Source organism: Poecilia reticulata, chromosome 12, assembly GCF_904066995.2.
Source record: "Poecilia reticulata chromosome 12, P_reticulata-male-v2, whole genome shotgun sequence".
NCBI classification, from domain to species: Eukaryota; Metazoa; Chordata; class Actinopteri; order Cyprinodontiformes; family Poeciliidae; genus Poecilia; species Poecilia reticulata.
In genome coordinates this window covers 9,996,095-10,018,221 of record NC_088841.1, presented here as the reverse complement: position 1 = coordinate 10,018,221, position 22,127 = coordinate 9,996,095, and the positions used below count along the sequence as shown (strand labels likewise).

The window sequence follows — 22,127 nt, the reverse complement described above, 5'->3', positions numbered from 1 at the left end:
GAAAAAAACGACCCCAACTGTGGTACAAAACTCCCTTTAATAGCATATACATTTTTGTTTGAAAGTACAAATTTTGGCCAACACTTCCAAAACAAGAGCTAATTTTAAAAAAAGAGTTGAACAAAGTCATGCAGATTACATTTAAGTAGCACTTGAAACTTTTCTAGTCATAGTGACCTATAAAACTAGGCCTGGGAATGAAGGACCATAGTCAGCGACGGATGAGGAACAGCACCAAGATCCCTATAGACTCAGTTCCTCGTCAATATAAACCAGTTTGAAAGATATCAGGCTGTCCTCAAGTTTAATATTAAAGTCAAATGTTTCTACGCCTTGAACCACAACTGTTCACTTCGAAATAGGGCTCGATACTAGAAAAGGTTTCTTCTGAAAACATGTACGAAATGTGGCTTTTCGTAAGTTTTATCTTTGCACAAGTCTGACGAAGGCCTGGACCAGTTGGATGATGGGTTCCTGACCTTCGTGGCTCGCCTTCGATCCGGGTGTGGAGGGTTTGGACTGGAGGGAGGGGAGGTTGCCACTGGCTGGGGACGATGGTGATCCCCTCCTGAAGTGGCGTGACAGGCTGGAGAGAAGAGTGCTCTAAAGTTGGACGGGGAAAAATCGTTATTTAGGGATAACTTTTTAAAAAAAATTTAATTGAAGAAACTAACACTAATGAGAAAATGTAAAAGGGATTTAGATTACCCATCAAATTAAATATTGTTACAATTATAGGAGTGCTATCCTATAGCCACTAGGGGGCAGCAGCGAGTGGATGTTGACGCATATTTCACACAGTCCAAGAATCATTAGAAGCAGTAGACTGCCATCTAGTGGACACATGCTTACTATCAGATACGAAATGACCTATTTGGTATCTACAAAGCTAATTTCATGTGTTCTTTTCAAGTTAATATGTAAATAATTTAATATTAGTTTGATGGCAAGAAATTCCTCAAAAATGAAAAACTTTTTAAAAACAGGCAACATACAAATTATACAATATTTGAATAAAGTGGGACCTAGATGTTATTAAAATGTTCGGAGATTAAAACCTGCATAAAATCTGCACGTTAACACAAGCGCAGTGTGAGAGCTGGAGCCCGATGGGCGTCACGGCCAACAGGGTGGACGTCTCACCAGTTCAGAGCTGAGCTCCTGTTTGAGCCTCTGTTTGTCACGAGGAAGGATGGCTGGATCTTTGAGACAGCGGAAAGCCTGAGAGATCAGGACGTAGAAGCAGTTCTCCATGGTGAACATCAACAACGACCTGAGATCCAAAGAAAATGTCACAAAAAATTATGTGAATAAGAACCTGAATCGATTTTATTGCATGTTCATAAACTGCAAAAGAAAAAAATAGCTTTCACTTACTTAAGAGCCTGGATTTCCTCCAGTGAGGCCAGCGAGGCGATGCTCAGAGAGGCCGGCTCCTTCCTCTTCTCCATCTGAAAGTAAGCAGCACTAAGTCATCGTTTTTTAACTTTTGGTTGATCGACGCGGACCTTTGCGGCGTCCCGCAGCCCACCTCGCTCAGCATGCCCAGGGCCACGTTGATGGTGGCCAGCAGGGTCCCAAATGACGGCGCCACGTCCGGGTCGAACGCGGGATTCGTGAAGCTGAGCACAAACAAGGTCCTGTACTCAGCCAGGTCCATACACTGAGGAGCAAGACAGCCACATTGTTAACATGTTATGCTTCAAGTATCATAGCTCAACGTAAATAATCAAGTCTGGTCATTTTATTGTGAACTCTTTGAGGGAGTGACCTGGTCCAGCAGAATCTGGCAGCAGTCTGGAGTGAAGTGTTGCAGGGTAGCCAGAGTTTTACTGAGGATCTTCAGCAGGCTGCACTGAACGGCCAACAGGGCCTTCTGCTCGGCCTCCTCTCTCTCTCCTCCTCCTCCTGATGATGATGATGATGCTGCTGCTGTTGCTGCATCTTTATTCAAAGCCTGTGGCGGTCGCTGTGTCCGGGTGCCGGCGGGCAACGCCTCACCATTCTTAGACTGAACAGAAAATGCACATTTAGAGATGAAACATTATCTTCATCTGATTTAAAGTAATAAAAACTCTCAGATCTTAACCTGCAGGTAATGGTGGAGCATCTTTTTGCTGTGGAGCAGGTAGGTGCACGTCTGGCACAAGTAACAAAGGTTTATCTACGGAGAGAACGACAAGAGAAATGGTGAATGAATTTTAAGAGTTTGCGGTTTTCGCTGAGGCTGCGATTCCCGCCAGACTTGCCTGCACGTCTCTGAGCAGACTGGGGAGGTGGAACTGCCACTCCTTGCAGAAGCTGGAGAGCTGCAGCAGAAATCCCACGGTGTGATCTGCCTCGTCTAAACAGGACAGGCTCTGCACGGTGCGCACCGCGTTCAGACACTGAGCGGAGAGGAAACACAAGGCGGGGAACTTCCTGTGATCCAATCTCAACTATTTTAAATTATATAGAGGAAGCTGTAGCAGCAAAACTACAGCCGTGAGCCTTTTCAGGAAGATGTCGTAGCGACGACAAGCTAATCGACAGGCTCGCAAACGGATGACATGGATTAGAATGCTATCAGGGGTCCGACCTGCAATATGCGTTCCTGATGCACTCCGACGAAGTCCAGGGCTTCGTTGATGAAGTTGTAGCGAAGCGTCTTGAGGAGGCTCTCCATCAGAGACATGCAGAGGCGGTAAACGCCCGGCCAGCAGGCGGAGTCCTGCGACTTCCGAGAGAAACTCTGAGAAACACCAACCATCTGGTTATCAGAAAAATTACGCAGCTCTGAAATCTGGGTTAATATCAGGGCTGTAGGGAAATCTACATAAAAAATAAAAAATTTAAAAAAAGTTAACTAAAATTGTGAGACCGTCTTATCGTCTACGCTGAAATGTTCCAATACGATCTTTTCTATAAAAAAATAAAATAAACATGAAAAGTTTCTCTGGCTGAAACTGCTTATTGTAGGGAGACTCACATTCTTCAAATCCTGCCAAAAAAAAAAATAGACTGAATCTATACTTTTCCAGTTTGTTTAGAAATCCTCTACAATAACTACAAGCTATTCCTTCAACGTAAAGTCTGCGTTTGGTGTTTTCTTTTTTACCTGCGATGTGCCGTTTGAGGAAACCTCATACACGCTCAGCAGGGGCAGGCAGATGGTTTGAATGACGCCTGCTCCAGCAACAGCTGCTGCCCCCTAAAAAAAAAAAAAAAAACCCCATTAAAGACACCCCCTCATTAATTTAGACTACGATGGCACAGAAATGAAGTGTTGAGGTGTAGAGATGTACTTGCGTGTACCTGGGGAGTGCGGGCCAGCGTCAGCAGCAGGTGGAGCGCGGCCTCGGTGAAGAACAGGTTGTGTTTGCAGCGCAGGCTGATCTCCACGGCGCTCAGCACCGACGGCAGGACCGGGACCCTCCTCATCACCAGCACCCAGTGCTCGCCGTCCTCATCGCTGCGACACAGCTCTTTGGCCAAGTGCAAGGCGAGGACGCACACCTGACCGAGCAGGGAAAGAGAGACAACGACGCACGCTGAGCTGAAAAAAATCCAAAACCTTCTGGACGGAGAGAGCCGCTCTCGAACGGGACGCGCGTTTCTCTTGCTCACCCCGTCTCTCTGGTCCTTCTGCAGACCGCGGGGACAGTCCGTCTCCATGCTGTCCTCCTGCTCCAGCAGGTCTCCCGTCTGGCTCATGTGCCGGGTGTTGTCGATGAGCGCCAGCGCCTCGTCCTTCACCGTCTCGCATACGGAGAGCAACAGCTGGGGCAGCTGGGAAATATCTCCGCCTGGTTGACCCATCATGCAGATGTCAGCCACTGAGGAACGTTTGACTCAAGTGCAGACAAAGAGAAGGGGGACGGTTTTGTACCGTTGAGACCCTGAATCTGAAGCACAGAGATGAGTGCAGAGAAGATTTTGGCTTTGGTCCGGTCCATCATCTGCTGGTCGGCCTGCAGGACGCTCTCCAGGATCAGGGTGAGGGGCGAGAGGATGTCAGGAGCCGCTGCCACCACACTGCGCACAGAGAGAGGAGTTCGATCATGAAACTTCATGCAGAGCAGCCGATAAATATTTAAGCAAAATCTTTCACCTGCAGGTACAAGAACCTAACTTGCCACAAATGTTCTTACGCTGGTTGCTTTTGTGTTTGAAAAATTCAAGATGGCAACCAAGAAAAAATATTTTATTACACTAAAATGCCAACTTTCTATGTCAAATAATTTTCAAATCATAAATTTCTAAACAGAAAAAAAATAACGCTAAACACAGAAAAAAATAGCTAAAGCTAATGCTAAACCAAAAATTTCTTTTGCAGAAGCTAATGCTAACCGCTAAATGCATTAAAAAAAAAAAATCGGAAACAAGCGCTAAACCTAACAAAATTAGCTAAACCCAACACTAACTGTCTCTAAGTCTGAGTCACAGATTTCAGTGAACTTCCAGGTGACGACTGGCGTGACATTGCAGATTTGGCGTCTGACTTTGCTACATATTACTACTTTAAAGTTGTAAGAACAGGATGAGCAAAGTCCAAAATGCATTATATGACATAAAGTCGATCCAAATCATGAAAATGGCGAACGTTTTACGGTAACAACTGTTTTAAAAAGCTCAAAAATGGCAGCCATCATCTAAGAAGCCATCATGAAATTCAGGTGGCTAATGGGGATTATGAAAGACATACGACCTGAGGCTAATTTTGACACTTGCATTCACATTTGAAAGATTTGTTACAGTAAGACGCAGCACTACGTAGAAGATGCCAAGCACACCTCCTCCACTGTTTCAGGAGGATAAGCAGGAGCGTAGCCATCATGGATCCCAGACGAAGACAAGGCAGAGATGTGGGTGTGGTGAGCTGCAAATCAGGAGGGAAAATTAGAACTGGATTAAAATGAAAAAAATTTAAAAAGAGTTTCATGTCACGACTTACAGCAGCTTTAGTCCCATCTAGAACATCCATAAACAGCTTCAGTTTGGTTGAATCCTCTGTCAGATGCATCACGTCCGCCTGAAAACATCAGAGCACGACGACTCAGATTTGATGTTTCTCTACAAACTATCCAAATAAAACGGATTTCACCAACCAATTTACAGAGAAAGAAAAAAAAAATCGGTATTAACGTAACACACATGGGTGGTGGAAAGAATCAGCAGCATCCGCCACGCAGAAATCAGCATCTGTGTCTCCGGGAAGCAGCAGATGCCCTCCTCCTCCGACTCTGCCACGTGACACACCAACGACATCACATACTGGGACCAGTAGTCGTAGCGCCGCGCGTTGGAGAACTTTTGAAGCCCATCCTTCAGAGACTGCTCCAAAGAACCACTGTAACATCACACACACACACACACACACATACACACACACACACACACACACACACACACACACACACATACACACACACACACAGGGCGTTTTTACACTGCAAAAGGACAAAATACTACCAAGTATTTTTGGTCAAGTTTCTAGGGCAAATTATTATAGTGCACTTGAAATAAGTTACTTGCAAGCAACTTTTCAGCAAAATACAGGAGCTTGTTTCAAGTCAATAATTTCTTAATATTGATGGAATAGTACTAGTTCCACTGGCAGATTATTTCACTTATAATGTGAGAAGTGTCTGACTTGTTATAAGTGAAATAATCTGCCGATAGCACTGGCACTTTTTTTTTTTTTTTAATCGATATTAAGGAATCATTTCTTTAAACAAGCTCCTGTATTTTGCTAAAAAGTCACTTGTGACTCATTTCAAATGCACTAAAATAATTTGCCCTAGAAACTAGACTTGGTGGTATTTTGTGTTTTTACAGTGCAGGATTGATCATTTGACTGATGTTGGCACAGATTCAGGTCAACCAGCTGACCTGACGACGTAGTAAATCTCCAGACCGATGATCTTCATGACGAATGCGCAGGCCTCCAGGACGCATGGCTGTGGATAAATCAAACAAGTCGGGTAGTGATGAAGTAGTTGGTTCAGAAAGGTGAAAACGGGATGCGATTTGTTTATTTAACAAAGACCTCCGTGGCGTCCGACGGCGGGGTGAGAGTTCCAAAAAGAGGCGTCGTCAAATTTTCCCAAAATCTTTCCCTGCACAAAAAAAAAAAAAAAGCACCATGAGATTGTTCCACAACACACTCACAGTGAAATCAGGTTTATTTTAGCTGTGTGTTCTCACTTTGTGCGGAGGACGGAGATGGCGCTGTCTCTGCGGTCCTGCCACAGCGCCAGGAGGAAAGCCAGCGCTGCGCGGTGGAGCAGCGGAGGACACCAGTACTTCCCCTGCTGCTTGGAGTCGATCAGCTCCAGCACCACGTGGAGGCAGCTGCACTCGCCCACCAGAAACTCCTGCAGGTCCGACACAGAAACGTTTTCAATCTAGATGCTCAGCTGCTAAAAAAAATAAAATTAAAAAAAAGGAGTTACGCCAGGGTTACGTACCTTTGACCCCTCGTTTCCATCTTTGACCTCCAAGTTGAGGAAGAGTTCGATGAGGCCGGGCTGGGTTTCCACGGCCACCGTGAGGAACTCCAGGATCATCACCTTGATCCTCATGTCCTCCGTTTTGCTCTGCAGCCGAGCGAGGAAGGCGTCCCTGATGGCGGCCGCGTCGTTGCCGAGGCAGGCGTACACCGACATGGGGGCCACCTGCAGAGGAAACCAGTTCCTTAGCGATGTAAGCTAGTGATAAATCGATGAAAGGCCCGAGGAGGTCTCACCGTGGCGAGCCTTTTCAGCAGCTGGATGGCGAGGCGGGGCAGAGCTGGATCGTGTTTGTGGTAGATGTATTTGGCGAGGACGACGACGAGGTTGCTGCCGTGACCGCCGTGCTGCGTCAGCGCCTGCTCCAGCGGGGACACGCCGTCGGACGGCGGCTTCAGGCGGATCACGTTGTTTGCGACGGAGAAAGCCAGTTTGACCGTCTGGATCAGGATCTGACCTGGACCCTCAGAGCCACAGCTGTAAGAGGAAACAAGATTAGTCACCAGTTTAGGGGACAAAACAGCAAACAAGCAAAATAAAAAATAAGGGGGAAAAAAAAGGTGGATTATTAAAACAAACATATTGAAATGTTCACCTGCTGGGCTGAGCAGTCAGGACGACGTCTATGGTGTCCACTCCGACGGCCATGATGTTGACGACGGCCTGGCCAGCCTCTGTGTTGGCCAGGCTGTAGATGCAAAGGGATTGCAGGGTGGGAGTGCTGCATGTCAGAGAACAAAAAACAAATCAATCAGCTAAATTATCTCTAAATTAGTGCACATCTTATTAAAGTATTTAATATTGGTAAAAAAAAATAATAATAACAGAACTTTGGATGACCAAACCATGCGCCAACCAGGGCTGGTTGATATGGTTTAAGAATAAAATCTCTGATTCTTTATGTCAGATCTCGTTTTTATCTGTTTTGCTCACTTTCTTTTGGGAGAAAACATTTTCAAAAAGTAGCTTTAAATTCAATCGTCCCTTCTGTGAGCTGTACGATGGCACCTCAGGGCCAGGTTATGACAATTTCTGTTCAATTACAAGAATATAGTCAGTATTAGCAGAAAAAAAGATGCAATTTTACCAGAGAAAAAATTTAGTTATGAGAAAAAGAGCTTTAACAAGGAAAAAAGTAGCCAGGATCTAATGTGAGCAGCTCAGTTCTGGTGTTGTTTTGCCTCAAAGTTCTGCTTCGGATAATAATGTGATGTTCTAAAACTTATACCAAAGTATAACTTTATAACTTTACAAGCTCAACATTCCTCATTTTAATTTGATATTTTTTTGTGTTGGATTACTCATAAAATTATGACTTTATTCTGCTAATATTACCACATTCTACTCGTAATGTTTAAAAAAAAATTTTTTAAATCTTAGCGTGACCCTAATACTCCATCATAGAGTTGACCTGAATTCAAAGTCCAAAACAAATCAAAGCTGTAAAACTCGCTTGTCAAACAAAACTGTGGGTTTTGAGTGTGCTGACATCACTCTGAACTATGGAAACCCAAAGAGTAAATTGGTGGAAAAATAGTCCCTACTTTCCAAAAATGTAATCTTCAAAAACTAAAAATGTTTTTAAAAAAATGTATTTCGCTCTAGTGCAAACTCTGACATATTCCTAAATCCGAGCGACCGTATGGGCCAGCTCTCTGAATCACCAGAAAGCTGTGATGATATTTCTGAACTCCATCCGTACCTGCCCTGGTCCTCTCCTTCTGGGCTCAGGTTGAGAATGGCGTGTATCAACTCCAAAATATAGCAACCTGTAGAGACGCACACGAGTCAACTTTTACTCTGGTTCCTCTGTTGCTCTTCCAGAGCGACGTCAGGGAAAACGGGAAAGCTCACCTATTCTCTCTCTGACTCCATTGGTGGTGTAGCGCCACTTATGGTACGTCGGCAGCATCTCCTTTAACACCAGCAGCACGCAGGGAATCAGGCCTTTGCTCTGGGTGTTTCCAAGCTGCCCCTGAAGGAGATAAAAGTGAAGCGGTGCATTACTAAAAACCAGAACTAAGACTCGGATATTATGCTTTAAAACATAAATAAATTTACCTTCACCAAGGTTGTAATGAGACGAAGGAAGGCGACCGTTACAGCGTACTCTCCTCTGGGTTGCTCAATCTGCACCAGCAGGTTGCCGTAGTTACCTGCCTTCATCCCCTCAGCACTAAGACAGGAGAAATACTAGTCTGACATTTTACAGATTCATCAGAATTCAATCTGGTTTATTAGGGGTGGTGGTTACCTGATACACTGGGCCATGTTGGTCAGAGGGTTGGAGGCAAAGGGGAGGAAGCCAGTGTGATGCAGACTGGACCACACCTGAGAGGAAATGAACACGGTTCAATTCAATTCAGAAATACTTTATTGATCCCAAAAGGGAAATTAAATCATTAATTCAGATTCTTCAAAGAGTTACTATAGATAGTAATGGCTGTTGGCAGAAAAGATCTCTCTGGAGCAGTCTGTATTACAGCGAATCTCAAGACGTCTCTGACTGAAGATACTCTGTCATACACTTCTTCCACAATGCATTCACTTTCAAGCATTTTCAAGGTACGTTTTCAAACTTTTCCAGCACCACACTTAGCAATAAAAACTGTACAAATAAACTAAAAAAAAAGACATTTCAATTCACTATTTTATATGATTTATTACTGTTATTAATAGTATATTATAACAGCATTCTACATTCTGGGATAAAGTGAACTAAAACATAACAAAATTTTATGTTTTGAAATGTCTTTCGTGTTAATGTATATTAACACAAAAGACATGCTCAAATTAAATGCTTAAACACAAGAAAGTTACAAAAAAAATCCCAAAACTGTTCTCGCTACACTTTCTGGCATTTAGTAGGCCTGTCACGATAACAAATTTTGCTAGAAGATTAATTGTCTAAAAAATTATTGCGATAAATGATAATATTGTTTGACACTGATTTAATGGAAATGACTAATAATACATGCGATTTCCTGATAGATACACTTTATTTTCAAAAGAACACATAACACTGGAACTGATAAACTAAATAAACAAAACAACCAAAAACAAAAATAAAATGGATTCTCAGTCTCCATGAACAAAAAACGTACTTGAATAAAAACTAAACAACATAAAGCCAAAGTGGAAATAAATACTGCATTCAACCAAAAAGTGCAGATTATGAAGTCTGTATTGCTCTTCAGTAATATCTAGATTTAAATAGAGAAAACCGGCACATCCGACTACCTAATGCAGTAGTTCACACTACACCATTTTTTGCCCCTATTTTCCCCTTATGACAATCTTAGATCGCTGACCGATCCAAGATTGTCGCTGGTGATTTCGTAACCAATCATCCTGTAGTGTGTGGTGGGTTGCGGTAGATTGTCCTGGCCGCTTTGATCTAAATCAGGGGTTTTCCCCAACTGGGAGCTTAATGCAGCCTGTTGAATGTGACAGGTAGCCAATCAGAAAGTGCAGATTCTCCTCATGCTTTCTGAGGGGAAATTACAAAGGGGAATCCCTAACAGCTGAAACGGTGCAACCGGAGATGATATGTGCTATCATTAATGTTTATTCAACATTTCGTGCAAAGAATATAGAAATGACAAGGGGAGGAGTTGGAGGCAAATTGCTACCGCAGTTGATGAATCCGGTAAGTTTTCAGCTGTTCTTCGTTAACATGACATAAATAGGTTATAATGATTTTCATTCAGTCAGGACTTTACGCTGACTCTAGCCACATGCATCACAGGTAGATTGTAGTAAAGCATTGATTAATGCCTGGTTTTAAAATGAGTTAACTGGACTTGTAGCCATTATTTTGTGCCCATGTGGTTGGACACCCCACGGCACGACAAACCCGATCGAACCATTGTACCTAGGATTTCTGTCTGCTAATGTGTCTCTCAGGTTTTGAAAATGGGCCGACAACTTGTGTAATGTGCGCTGGACATTAGACTAAGGAAATGGGAAGGGAGGGTCAGTGGAGAGCACCGGAGTTGAGCCTTTTTTCATTCAGTGTCATCAACAGAAAGAAAAAAGGCAGGAAGAGACGATAAAGACGATAATTAAAATCGTAGATAGGTTTAATTTATCGTCCGATTAATTGATTCATCGTTTATCGCGACAGGTCTAGCATTTAGCAAATAGAAATAATCTTGGTCATTTTAACTGACCTAAAACAAGAGAAGTTTGGTTTAATTTAGCTTCAAAACTGTCAAAAAATATGTGTGTCATTATTAGGCCTTATTATGAAATGATCTGGTTTAAACTGTAAACAACATTTAACCAAATTTAGGTTTTGAATCAAACTCTAGACTGCACTTAATAAATAAAACTGTGTGGTTTAGAATATGAAGGACTTTCAAGGACTATATACAGGTGTCAACCAATTCCCAAACTTTGAACAGACCCAATTGAAACTGAAGCATTTTCAAGGATTTGAAGCCCCTGTAGAAACCCTGATGAAGGCAAGAAAATGAGAGACGAACGACCTGAACCTCCCTGCTTCAATCATACACACCTTCCCCGGCATCCTGGCAGCCAGCACAGAGAGACAGTTCACACAGGAGGCGATCACATCCACCGGTGGGTTGATCACTGAAGTCAACCTGATAAACAAGACAGGTGCAAGATCGAGACTATAAAAAAATAATAATCCTAACCTACAAGTTTCGAGAAGTTTGTCTGACGTTAGATTACCTCTGCAGCAACATGTAGATGCGTGAGGTGAGAGGCAACAAGCAGTCGGACACGGTCCAGTCAGTGCTGATGATCTTATGGACCAGATCCAGGATGGGCTTCACGCGCGCACATTGAGCCAGGACGTCTAGAGCAAACAGGTTTACAATGCTGAATAAATTAGACGGCTGCAACACACATTCCAAAACTTGTTTTTACGTAATTAACTGTTTTGAATAAACTAGAAAAACCGTTTGATGACAAAATGCTGAGAACGACTCCAAAACAGCAGATTGTTTAAATTCTAGCAATATAACAATCAAATCTGGATTTCAGTTTTGACTTTAAATAATTAAGTGGTCAGTAAAGCAAGTTTTTTTTAAAACTTTATTTACCCCCCCCAGGAAATCTTAAGGCTGCATTTAAACAAAAAGGTATCGAGTCCTTAAATGGACATATTTTTCAGTAGGCTTATATGTCTGCATTAAACATTTTTTTCTGTTTGTATTGGGTATTTTCAGTGAAATATACAATGCTGTGTATGTGAGATAACTATATAAAACTCGTTTCATTATTTTAATTATATTTCAATACATTAGGGTGCATCAGTTACTCACAAAAATGAACTGCAAATGAAACAAAACTAAATCCACTGAAGTCCAAAGAAAAACATTAAAAAATATGTAGAAAACCAGGTGAGCTTCTGATCACAGCCACTTTAAAAAATTATAAATATACACATAAAAAAACTGGAATAGCTTAAAACCTCTCCAAAGTACTTAAGAATGATGAATTGAAAACTAATTTGTTGAAGGATTTGTTGATTTGAAATTACACTTTTAAGTGTAATTTCAGTGTAAAAAATGTTATGTGTCATCACTGGCAATTCTCCATTTGTACCTAAAGTTTCTTAAGTTGACTGGAGCTGGACTAAAAAAACAAAAAAACAACAAAAGTTCATTTAAGATGCTTCAAGAAGTTTCCACTTAGGAATGTTTTGGTTGATGTCAAAGTGACACTTTTGGCTGCTTTGATATTCTTGAGCCCACACTAGGAATCTTAAATACAGACTAAAAGCATCATGGCTGAATGTTTACTGTGTTTCCAGCCTGTCTGACGTACCTGCAGTGGATACGACGTGCAGCAGCATCTCCACCTCGCAGGTGAACAGAGTCCAGGCACTGTAAGAGTAGTCCCACCTTACCATGTAGCCCTGTTCCCCTGCAATCACCACCTGGCCCAGCGCTCCCTGGGGCATCCACAGGTTAGCCTGTCCTGAACCTAAAGAAAGATGATGGGATGAAGATGCGCTTATTTTTAAACTATAAATGAGGTTAAACATCTCTGTATAAATGTGAACCGAAACAAACCCAGAGGATAGAGGAGTTTTGGCGCCTGTCTCCTCCACAATGTCTCATCGTCCTTAGAAATAATATCAATGGGTTTGTGCTTGTAAACTTGTGTGTAGAAGGACATCTTGTCCAAGAAGTTATACACCTGCCAAACATGAGCATAAACACTGAGGCGTCTGCACAAAGAGGGGCTGCCGTACATCTGGTCAGGAAGGCATTTTACCTTCTTTACAGTCGACTTGTTCGACACGAGCGCGGTCAGCAGCTGCAGCAGAGGTCCGATCTTGTGAGGGAACATCCCAGCTGCACTGTCCAGGATCATCCCTAGTCCCCTGTTTGGCTTCTAGATTCAAATTTAGACAAACATGACGGATTAACAGCAAGAAATACACGGGTAGCTTTATTTTATTTCTCTCCCTTTGGCATTTTGTCTCACCATTTCCCAAAAGACTTCAGCTAAACTGGGAGCGGAGAGAACCTCGCAGGCGGCATCGATCAGGTGAGAGCCCTCCACACCGTTGGCCTGCAGCAGATTACAAGAGAGCCGGTTACCGACACACACATCAATTTGTCTTAAACACATAAGCGCCAGACAGAACCTGTAAGCTCTCTTCTTCAAAAGACGTGATCACGAATGACAGCAGGCCGTAAATACACATCTTGGCTGTGCTTGCTGTACACTGGAAAGGCAGAATCAAAAAGATGATTTAGAAAATTAAGTTACCTACACAAGGGCAACAACAAAAAAATACTCAACTGTTTGTGCATGTTTTTTTTTATCCTTTTGTGATGCATAATTTTTGCCATCTTACATTATTTCCTGAGACTCCAAGCCCCTTCAGCATCAATGAAAGGTACTGGAAGACGCCCAGCTGCAGCGCCGTGTTGCCTATCCTCCGGATCACAGGGTTGGACTCATCAGGTCTGAGGGTGTGTCTCAACAGGACCCAGGCCAGCAGAACTGGGCCGTGATGAGGGATGTCCCCAAAAGTCAACAGCAGCTGATCCATCTCCTGGAGGAAAAAAGAAAAAAAATACAGATATCACAAAAATAAATTAAGAAAACTTCTTCCCATAAATTCACTCTGCTCGTATTGTGGGGGGGGGGGAGAAAAGAAAACTGATTATCTCTTTTTCAATTAAAGGTTTGTGTCAAACCTTAATGACGTCAGGAGCCCCGGAAAACTGGTGCTGCTCTGTGCAATCCTCCAGAGCGCACTTGTGCAGAAAGTCCATGTCCATTCCCTCCACCAGGATGAGAGAGCTCAGGTATCTGCCAGCCGGAGAAACACAACAAATCAATTAAAACTGCATCAAAAGGAGCAATTAGAAAACTAATCATGAAAAGAAATGGCTTTTATTGATGTGGAGATTCCAAGTAGAAGTAGTTGTGCAGCAAACAGATAAAATCAGATCATGTCGTGCGTTTTTGTTTTAGATGTTTACATTTCATGAAATTGCATAAAACTGGTCAATATCATATCAGCCGATGTCGACACTGTCGACCTACCCAATTCTGTCAACCAGTGCATCCATGCTCTTGTCGACCAGGTGTCTGTTGGTCTGTCGTAAGCCGAAGCCTTGTTCTTTGAACATTTTGGTGAAGTTCAGAAGGTCAGACGGGCTCATCTCAAAGTAGGCGTAGTACAGGAAGATGATCTCCAGCAGCAGAGACTGCTCTCTCAAACACTGTATGAACCACCGGGAGACCTGCCGCTCGGTCTGAACAAAAACACAAACAACCCAGACTGGTACTTATAAAAAGAGGTCACGCTTCGTTGAGCGTTTTCCACATACAGCGTGTTGCAAGTATTCATGTCACAAAATGTTTTAAATACAAGATTTCAATCCCAAATAGTTAGAACAGCAGTATTTTCTGGTCTATTTTCTAGTGCAAATACCTTAGTATGCTTGAAATAAGACAAAACTAACTCACAAGCACTTTTTTCAGCAAAACATGGAAGCTTGTTTTAAGTCAATTATTTACTTAAAACAAGGTATATCTTGCTGAAAAGTTGCTTTTAGTCACTAACTACTTTGTGTTGGCTTGCCAGACGAAAACAAAAGAGCTGTGAAACACCCTTACCATGAGGTTGCCGTGGGTTTCCCATGTCGGCGCTTCGGCCTTGAAGAGATTCTCAAACTGTGACTGATAGCTGCTCACCAGGTCTTTCTCCAGTTTATTGACACAGTTACTGTACTCGGTCTACACACACACACACACACACACATAAGCAAACACCTGAAGTTGAATAAGACAACCCACAACCTTTGTCATGATGAACGATCAAATATGCTTGTGACCTCTCACCCGATAGGGATGACGTTCATCCTGAAAGTACGTGAGCAGCAGCAGAACACATCTAAGCAGACACATCCGCTCCTCGTAATAGTAATCAGCTATCTGTGGAAACAATTACGGAACCAGTCGGATTTCAAAACTGCCATCAGGAAAGTTGCAATTAAGCTGCCGACTTGTAGACTCACCTTTAGAAGGAGTCCCTGGCTTTGCCGCTCATCCTTTAGAACAACCTGTAGACACAAATTTGTATTAATCACCACCACTAATGCAGTAGTTCTTCTTCTTCTTTATGTCATGCGATAAAAACAAAATTTAAAAAAACTGATGGAGAGCAAAAAAGAATACTTTTAAGGAATCTCGGGTTCCTCTGTAGTCCTCTTGGAGATAGCATTGTAAAAGCTGCACACTCTGCTGCTCGTCCAGATTCTGTGAGATTTATGAACACACGTCTTAGCACGCGCACTGAAAACCGACGTGTGTGCGTTTACTCAAAGAAAACTGAATTCGTACCAATAATTTACTGATCCTAAAGCCAAAGTCCTTCAAAGGTTGCGCCACATCTTTCTTCTCCTTCACTTTCCCAGCAGAGGATGGGCTACAGCAAAAGAAGCTGACAATTACTCTTTCTGTGAATAATAGTTGAATGAATGCGACGTGAAAATACCTTGCTGTATCTACCTGGGTGGCTTGTAGTAACCAAGTCCTTGATGCAGTCTGTCCCAGTGTCTGTCAAGTTCTCCCTCGATCTGAGCCTGCGACAATCCAAAACAAATGTTTGTTTTTTTATTTGGTGTACACGTTACCAAAAATAAAACTGATAAATTAAATGTTCAGCAAGGTCACAAAAGTACAGAGGAGGCATACCGGCTCTCTCAACGCAGATCTCCCCAGCAAAATTGTCCATAACTCTCGACAGCTCCTGAAAAAAAAGTGAAAGTGGTGTATTTAGGCAAAGCAATGCAGAATGCAGTGCTAATGCATATCAGCAGCACTGAACTGTTTTCAGTTTTTATGCTTTGAACATTTTAGGAATTTTAACAACTGAGCTCTAACAGCTCAGTTGGTGATCGAATCACCAAGATGTGTTCTTGGTGATTTGATCATCACTTTGAGAATAAGTTTCTATTAGAGCTACACATTATATCAAATTGGATTGTGTTTACAAGATTGTAATCACAAAGAAATCCTTAGATGCATGCAAATTCTGCCTGCAAAAAAACCATATTTGTTCTTTTGGATAGACTTTTTTGTTGCAAATGACTGGTTCTAACATTCTAAACAACATGCTGAAATTAAATTAAACTGATACCAAAAATAACATTAAAATAAGTAATGGAGACATGCAATGTAATGAATATTGTTGATTATATAATCACAATCATTGTAATCAGAGTTACTTGTCACCCACAGCATTCTCTTATAAATATAATAAACCATTTCAAATGCATTTCAAATGCAAACATTTTTATTTAAAAATGATTTCCTTTTTCAAATTCAATTTTACACATATATATAAATACAAAAGTCATCTTGTAGAGCAAATATGTCTACTGCTTAACATTTAAAATATGCAAGTCACAAAAACCATGAATAAACACAAACAACATGGAAAAGGCATTTGTTCTCCAAAGGGTTCTTAACACAGGCTTCATCACTGCCATTATCCCTAAATAAGATCTATTCATAAAACCTCATGGTGTCTGTGCACACACACATGAATGGTTTTCAGTTAGTAAGTAAGTAGATCAATCTATCCGTACTGACATTTATGTCATGATAACTCAAAACCTTTAAATAAAATGCAGGTGGAAAAAAATATATTTCATAATCACAAATATTTATTATTCAGACAAACAGGACATGAAATAGTCTGAAAACATTTTGTTCAATTTCACTTTTCCATATATTCTCTTAAAACAAGAAACATACTATTAAATTGCAAATTGCTGAAGACAAAATAGAAACCACGGATGGAACTTTGAGATGGCCTTTTCATCATCCTGTTTAGCACGCTCATTACAAATACAGCTATTAAACTATACTCCACATATGTACAAAAATAAATCTGCTATCGTTTTGATCTGGCATCATTAAGCCTAAAAAGGTTCTATTAGATCAAACTAATAAATTGTGACAGTTAAAAGATTGGATATTGAATTCAGTTCTCAGATCGATCTCCAAGCTGTAAAACTCTATACATTATTTTACACTTAATTAACTTAAGCTAACTTCGTTGTCATATCTCTAATCAACTGTTCCGTTACTTTGTCCATTATCACATAACTTTATTTAATCCCTCACGAGAAGTGATAGTTGTTGAAGATAATTCAGAGATAGTTTAATTTAAAATAACTTATTTGTCCCTTAAAATAACGAGTAATTTCAATAGCTGACGTTTGTAGTTTTTGTTGACATGCGGCGCCGCGCCGGAGAAAAGCCTTTCAAACGTTAGCAGCAGTTGCTAAGCTAACTAAGCGTGGCGCTAACTGTTTAAAAGACGAACAGTCAAACGCGTCGGTTACCTTGAATTAAAAATTGACGCTATGTTTATACATGTTTGCTCTCCAGTAGGTTTTGTTAAGTCTTCAGACCTTATTAATGTTAAATGAAGTATGCGTGGCTGTTACTACCTGACGCTGATCTCTGATTCCGCCATCTTCGCCTCGGCCCTGTGATTGGTCGGTGAGAGCTGGCCGTCACATCAGATTCTTCTTCTGGAGCCAGCGTTCAACTTCAGAATTGCTCTACTGCCACTTTCTGGAATGAGATTGTTAGGTCAAGTAAAGCCTCCCCGTGATCTTTCGCACGATTTCATGATATAAACTCAGTAATAAAACACGGTTCTCTCCTTTTTATCTAGAGCTTTCAACGAAAGCAAATATTCCATCTTAATTTCAATATCCTGGGTTACTTTGCAGCCGCATAATCTATTTTAGAAAGTTATATACCTTTTGAATAAACACACATTTTAATTTTTACTAAAATCTATTTTCAGAGTTGGAAAATGTTATAAAACATAAAAGAACAATAAATCATGAATGTTAATAGCACTTGTATATTTGCAAATGTCAGCTCTCTGTTAAGATAAGTTAAATTTTGGATCTGAAAGTTCTTCTCCATCGCCAGACACACTCTCAAATGAGATTTAACTAAATATCTTATTATTTTAGTAATATTTTATTAATATGTAATTAACAAGCCCTATAAATACAGTAATTCAAACCCGAAAAACAACAAAATGCTAAAGGGAGACGTGTGTTTTGAATTATTTTTTTGTTAGAGAATATATGTTTCTCGAGTCATTCGTGAAACGATCCTTGAATACACGAATAAGCTCTGATGTAACAAATAAATTTAGGGGAAGAATAATAAAATAAAGTAAATATCAGGCGCTATAATCACATATCTTTTAATTTTAAAAAGATGTTATTGTAAAGTTTTATTTTAAAGCCCAACTTGTATAAAAATGATACAATATTTTGCAAAATTAGTTTTTAAATCTTCATAAACTGGTTATTATTATTATTATTATTATTATTATTATTATTATTATTATTATTATTATTATTATTATTATTATTATTATTACAAATAAACAATTTAACAATCAAATAAAACTGTTAATTTCCGTCTTTTTATGACCGCTGTGATGGTACCACGTGACAATGCTGTCAAACATGGCCCCTTCCTGCAGGCTGTGAGAGGAGCGACAGCTGACAAAGCCAACAGGTTTACACAGAGACGGCGGCAGCTCGTCCCGTCCCAGCGCATGTTCGTCCAGATATAGCTGCATTTATGTGGTGGGTACTCTTGTTTGTCTTTATCGGCGTGGTTTTCACTTCCACACAGCCTTCTGCCGGCGCTCAGTTGCTAACTCGCTACGATCTGCTGGATTTTAGTGTTAGCTCTGTGTCGTTGGAGCTTGCAGCATCCTGTCTTTAACCCACCGCCTTTTTTCTGTAAGAATACAAGAATTTCTGTGGATTGTGTTTTTCATTTTCGGATTTATCTGCAAAGGAATAGCGGTCATCTGTCAATAAAGGACAGCTGATTCGTGGTTGCTTGTCGCCCCGACTTCCACCCGCACAGGAGCAAAGGTTGCAGCTGGTGTGGAAAGATCACCCGGGTCTTTCCACGCCAGACTGAGCATGTTTCTAAACGCAGTTTTTCCACACTGACTATATTTAGTAGGTTTTGCAAGAGTTCAATATCCCGTTTGAACTGAAAAAGTGATTTTACGATCTTGAATACAGTGATTAACTTATGACACTGCATCCTTATTTTCCCTTTCTCATTTGTTTATACATGTATTTGTTTATTTATTTTTGTTTTTATCTTTGCAGCATGCGAAACATACCTGCCACACGATGAAGAACGGCATCAAAAGGAAGTGACGAGGTATCCCGTTCTGCTTCAGACCCATCTGTTCAGATCGATCCCTCCATCTCTCTTTGGCCTCATCCTCCCTGACGCCATGCAGGTGAACCCAGTTTACGTGGAGTCCGTCGTCGTCCTGGCCGTGGTGCTTTGTGTCCACATGGCCATCTGGAACCAACACTCCTGGTGCAGCATAGCTCTCTTCATTCAGGCGTTCTACGTCCAGCACAAATGGGACCGTCTGCTCAAGTCGGGAGCTGCCGTGTTCCAGTTTCGCCTGTCAGCCAATAGTGGCATCGTTCCCGCTTCCATGGTGATGCCTCTGATGGGCCTGGTGCTGAGAGAGAAGTGCTCAGCCTCAGGGAATGTCTACTTTGAGCGGTTCTCCATGGTGATTACCATCACAGGCATGATGCTGGCACTGTTCCTCTCCCTGATTGCGCTGGGTGTTACGAGACCCGTCCCGACCAACACTTGCATTATCGCAGGGCTGGCCGGCAGCGCCATCCTCTACACGACGAAGCAGACCCTGACGGTGTCGGAGGTTATTGAGGTGCTAGAGGTGTTGTTGATCTTTGTTTATCTCTGTTTGATTGTGCTTTACCTGCTGCCACGCTGCTTCACACCCGGAGAGGCCCTCCTCATCGTCGGTGGAATCAGTTTCATCTTGAACCAGCTCATCAAACGCTCGCTGAACCTGGCAGAGGTCAAAGGTGACCCGGTGAACTACTTCCTGCCGGTGGTGGTGGTGGGCTCACTGCTGTTGGGTGTTTTCTTCGCCCTGCTCTTCTGCTTCATGGAGTCTGAAAATTGGGTGTCCTCCCTCTTCTTTCATATGATGACAGCCGTCCTGGTTCTGGGCATCCTGATGCCGTGGTTGTCACTGTTCATCGGCCGGCACCCCATCATGTGGCTTTTGGACTTTGTCACCCTGAATGACAGAAGACTCTGTTTGCTGGGGTATTGGGTGTTTCTGGCAATCGTCGCAACTTGTGTCGTACTACATCAGAACTATCAGCGCCAGTCGGGATCCAAGAAGCACCAGGCCTCTACCATTGTCAGGAAGTATTTCCACCTGATAGTAGTGGCCACCTATGTTCCAGGACTGATTTATGACAGACAGCTGCTACACGTGGCTTCTGTCGGATGCCTGGCGGTTTTCCTGTTGCTGGAATATGTCCGCTACTTTCGTATCCTGCCTTTCGGCCAGCTGCTCAGGCAACTTCTCACCTTGTTCCTGGATGAAAGAGACTCTGGCCCCCTCATTCTCACTCACATTTATCTGCTGATGGGCATGTCTCTGCCCATTTGGCTGTTTCCTGGACCCTGTGCTCCCAAGGGGATCCTCTCTGGGGCTGGGGGTTTGGTACCTTACGCGGGCGTGCTGGCTGTGGGAGTCGGAGACACCGTTGCGTCCGTCTTTGGCAGCACCATGGGAGAGATCCGCTGGCCTGGCACCAGGAAAACCTTGGAGGGGACCGCAACGTCCGTGTTTGCCCAGATCATCGCCGTGGCGATGTTCCTCATCTTTGATGGAAGCATCAATCTGAACTCGACCTACTCATGGATTGTTGGCTCCATCACCCTTGTGGCTTTGCTGGAAGCCTACACCTCCCAGATTGACAATCTTTTGCTGCCGCTGTACCTCTTCATCATGCTGTTGCTTTAAGTGAACAAACGACTAAAAGAAACATTTCCTCACTGTCTGTACTCAAGTGTTTCCCTGTGGCAAAGCGAAACTGTGAATGAAATGTCTTAAAGGAAAGCAAGTAACGGAAGCCCTTTAGGTTTCAGCAAACGGGGAAGAAAAGGTAGAGCGTCTCGGCACAAAAAAATCTGCTAAAAGCTCGATCACTTCAGAAAATGATGTTGCACACATAAAGTCTGTCCCTGTACACCTTCACGTTGCAATAAGGAGATCCAGAGCAGGTTTTAAAGAAACATGAGCTCAGTGTCAGTGGTGGTGTACATTTCTGTCCTGCCTCTGAAGAACTCAACCACTGACACCTATAACTCTTAAATTATGCAAACTGAGTTTAGCACAGTGGGAATGCATTAGTTTAGTCCCATATGGAACTACTACCTATTGTTTTGATATATTTTTTGTACGACCAATACATCTACGTGCATTGCCTTGGAAGAACATCATTTTAAAGGTTTCTCTCTTTATCAAATCTTGTTCTTTGATTGTCAGTCTTGACTTCCCCGTGGCAATATAAAGGACTGCCCGCTATGCTAACATGCCTTAAGATGTGTATTTTCTCTAGCAGACGATCACTTATTGTAGAAGTTGTAGATAAAAGCATGGCAGTCCAAATCAACTTATTTGTATAAGGGCTGGCTCTCCTTGTGATTCTGCATGACACTAATGTGAACTCTAGTACTGTAACATATTTATATGCAGCTTTCCTGAACTACGATTTTTTTTTTTGCTCTAAATGTTTACTTTGCTCTGTATGTTTGTGGTTTAACTGGACCATTCCTTGTTAAACTGATCATTTAAACTATTATTATTATTATGAATCGGTATGTATGTTTTTGGGTCAAACTATGAACAGACTCCCTGAGATTTAATTTAAGATGCTTTGTAGACAAATGTCATTAAGTTGGACTTCATTTATACACAAAGATACTTTAATTTATTGTCTGAGCTTTGATTTCAGTGTTGATTGGCGTCATTTCATATATGTGTATTTTTTTAAGTTGTGACGTGTTTTGGCATAGTAGTATGCTGTTATCTCATGATTCTTTCCTTTCTCTGTATTATTGCATGATCTGCGCATCATGGCAGATACCTGCTAAGCCTCCTGTGTGAATGAATGACCATACTAGGAATACACAAAAATGAACTTTCTCATTTATAATTTGATTTGTTAATAAAAAATGTTTACATGTTTGTGTTAAAAATTATTTGGCCTTGAAGTTTAA

At 41.8% G+C, this 22,127-nt stretch overlaps 2 protein-coding genes across 2 annotated transcripts; one reads left to right on the top strand and one right to left on the bottom strand.

Moving 5' to 3' along the window:
- Window positions 1-18: 18 nt before the first annotated feature.
- Window positions 19-17,566, bottom strand: nup188 (nucleoporin 188). Its single transcript, XM_008423687.3, has 43 exons — window positions 17,453-17,566; window positions 15,687-15,741; window positions 15,501-15,574; window positions 15,333-15,417; window positions 15,168-15,248; window positions 15,008-15,052; window positions 14,832-14,924; window positions 14,607-14,726; window positions 14,031-14,242; window positions 13,679-13,793; window positions 13,333-13,533; window positions 13,120-13,200; window positions 12,957-13,043; window positions 12,744-12,863; window positions 12,539-12,665; window positions 12,291-12,449; window positions 11,190-11,316; window positions 11,011-11,098; window positions 8,746-8,822; window positions 8,553-8,667; window positions 8,346-8,466; window positions 8,194-8,260; window positions 7,087-7,212; window positions 6,728-6,968; window positions 6,450-6,656; window positions 6,187-6,356; window positions 6,029-6,098; window positions 5,872-5,939; window positions 5,134-5,329; window positions 4,934-5,011; window positions 4,773-4,858; window positions 3,869-4,014; window positions 3,607-3,785; window positions 3,295-3,495; window positions 3,098-3,190; window positions 2,579-2,731; window positions 2,250-2,387; window positions 2,090-2,164; window positions 1,772-2,011; window positions 1,532-1,663; window positions 1,378-1,451; window positions 1,144-1,273; window positions 19-603 (listed from the first exon to the last, which is right to left on the bottom strand). The coding sequence occupies exons 1-43, from the start codon at window positions 17,476-17,478 to the stop codon at window positions 424-426; spliced, it is 5,259 nt and encodes a 1,752-aa protein (XP_008421909.2). The 5' UTR covers window positions 17,479-17,566; the 3' UTR covers window positions 19-423.
- Window positions 17,567-18,462: 896 nt separating this feature from the next.
- dolk (dolichol kinase) lies at window positions 18,463-22,095 on the top strand. The gene is made up of 2 exons (XM_008423684.3): window positions 18,463-18,622; window positions 19,166-22,095. The coding sequence occupies exon 2, from the start codon at window positions 19,297-19,299 to the stop codon at window positions 20,866-20,868; it is 1,572 nt and encodes a 523-aa protein (XP_008421906.2). The 5' UTR covers window positions 18,463-18,622; window positions 19,166-19,296; the 3' UTR covers window positions 20,869-22,095.
- Window positions 22,096-22,127: the final 32 nt, after the last annotated feature.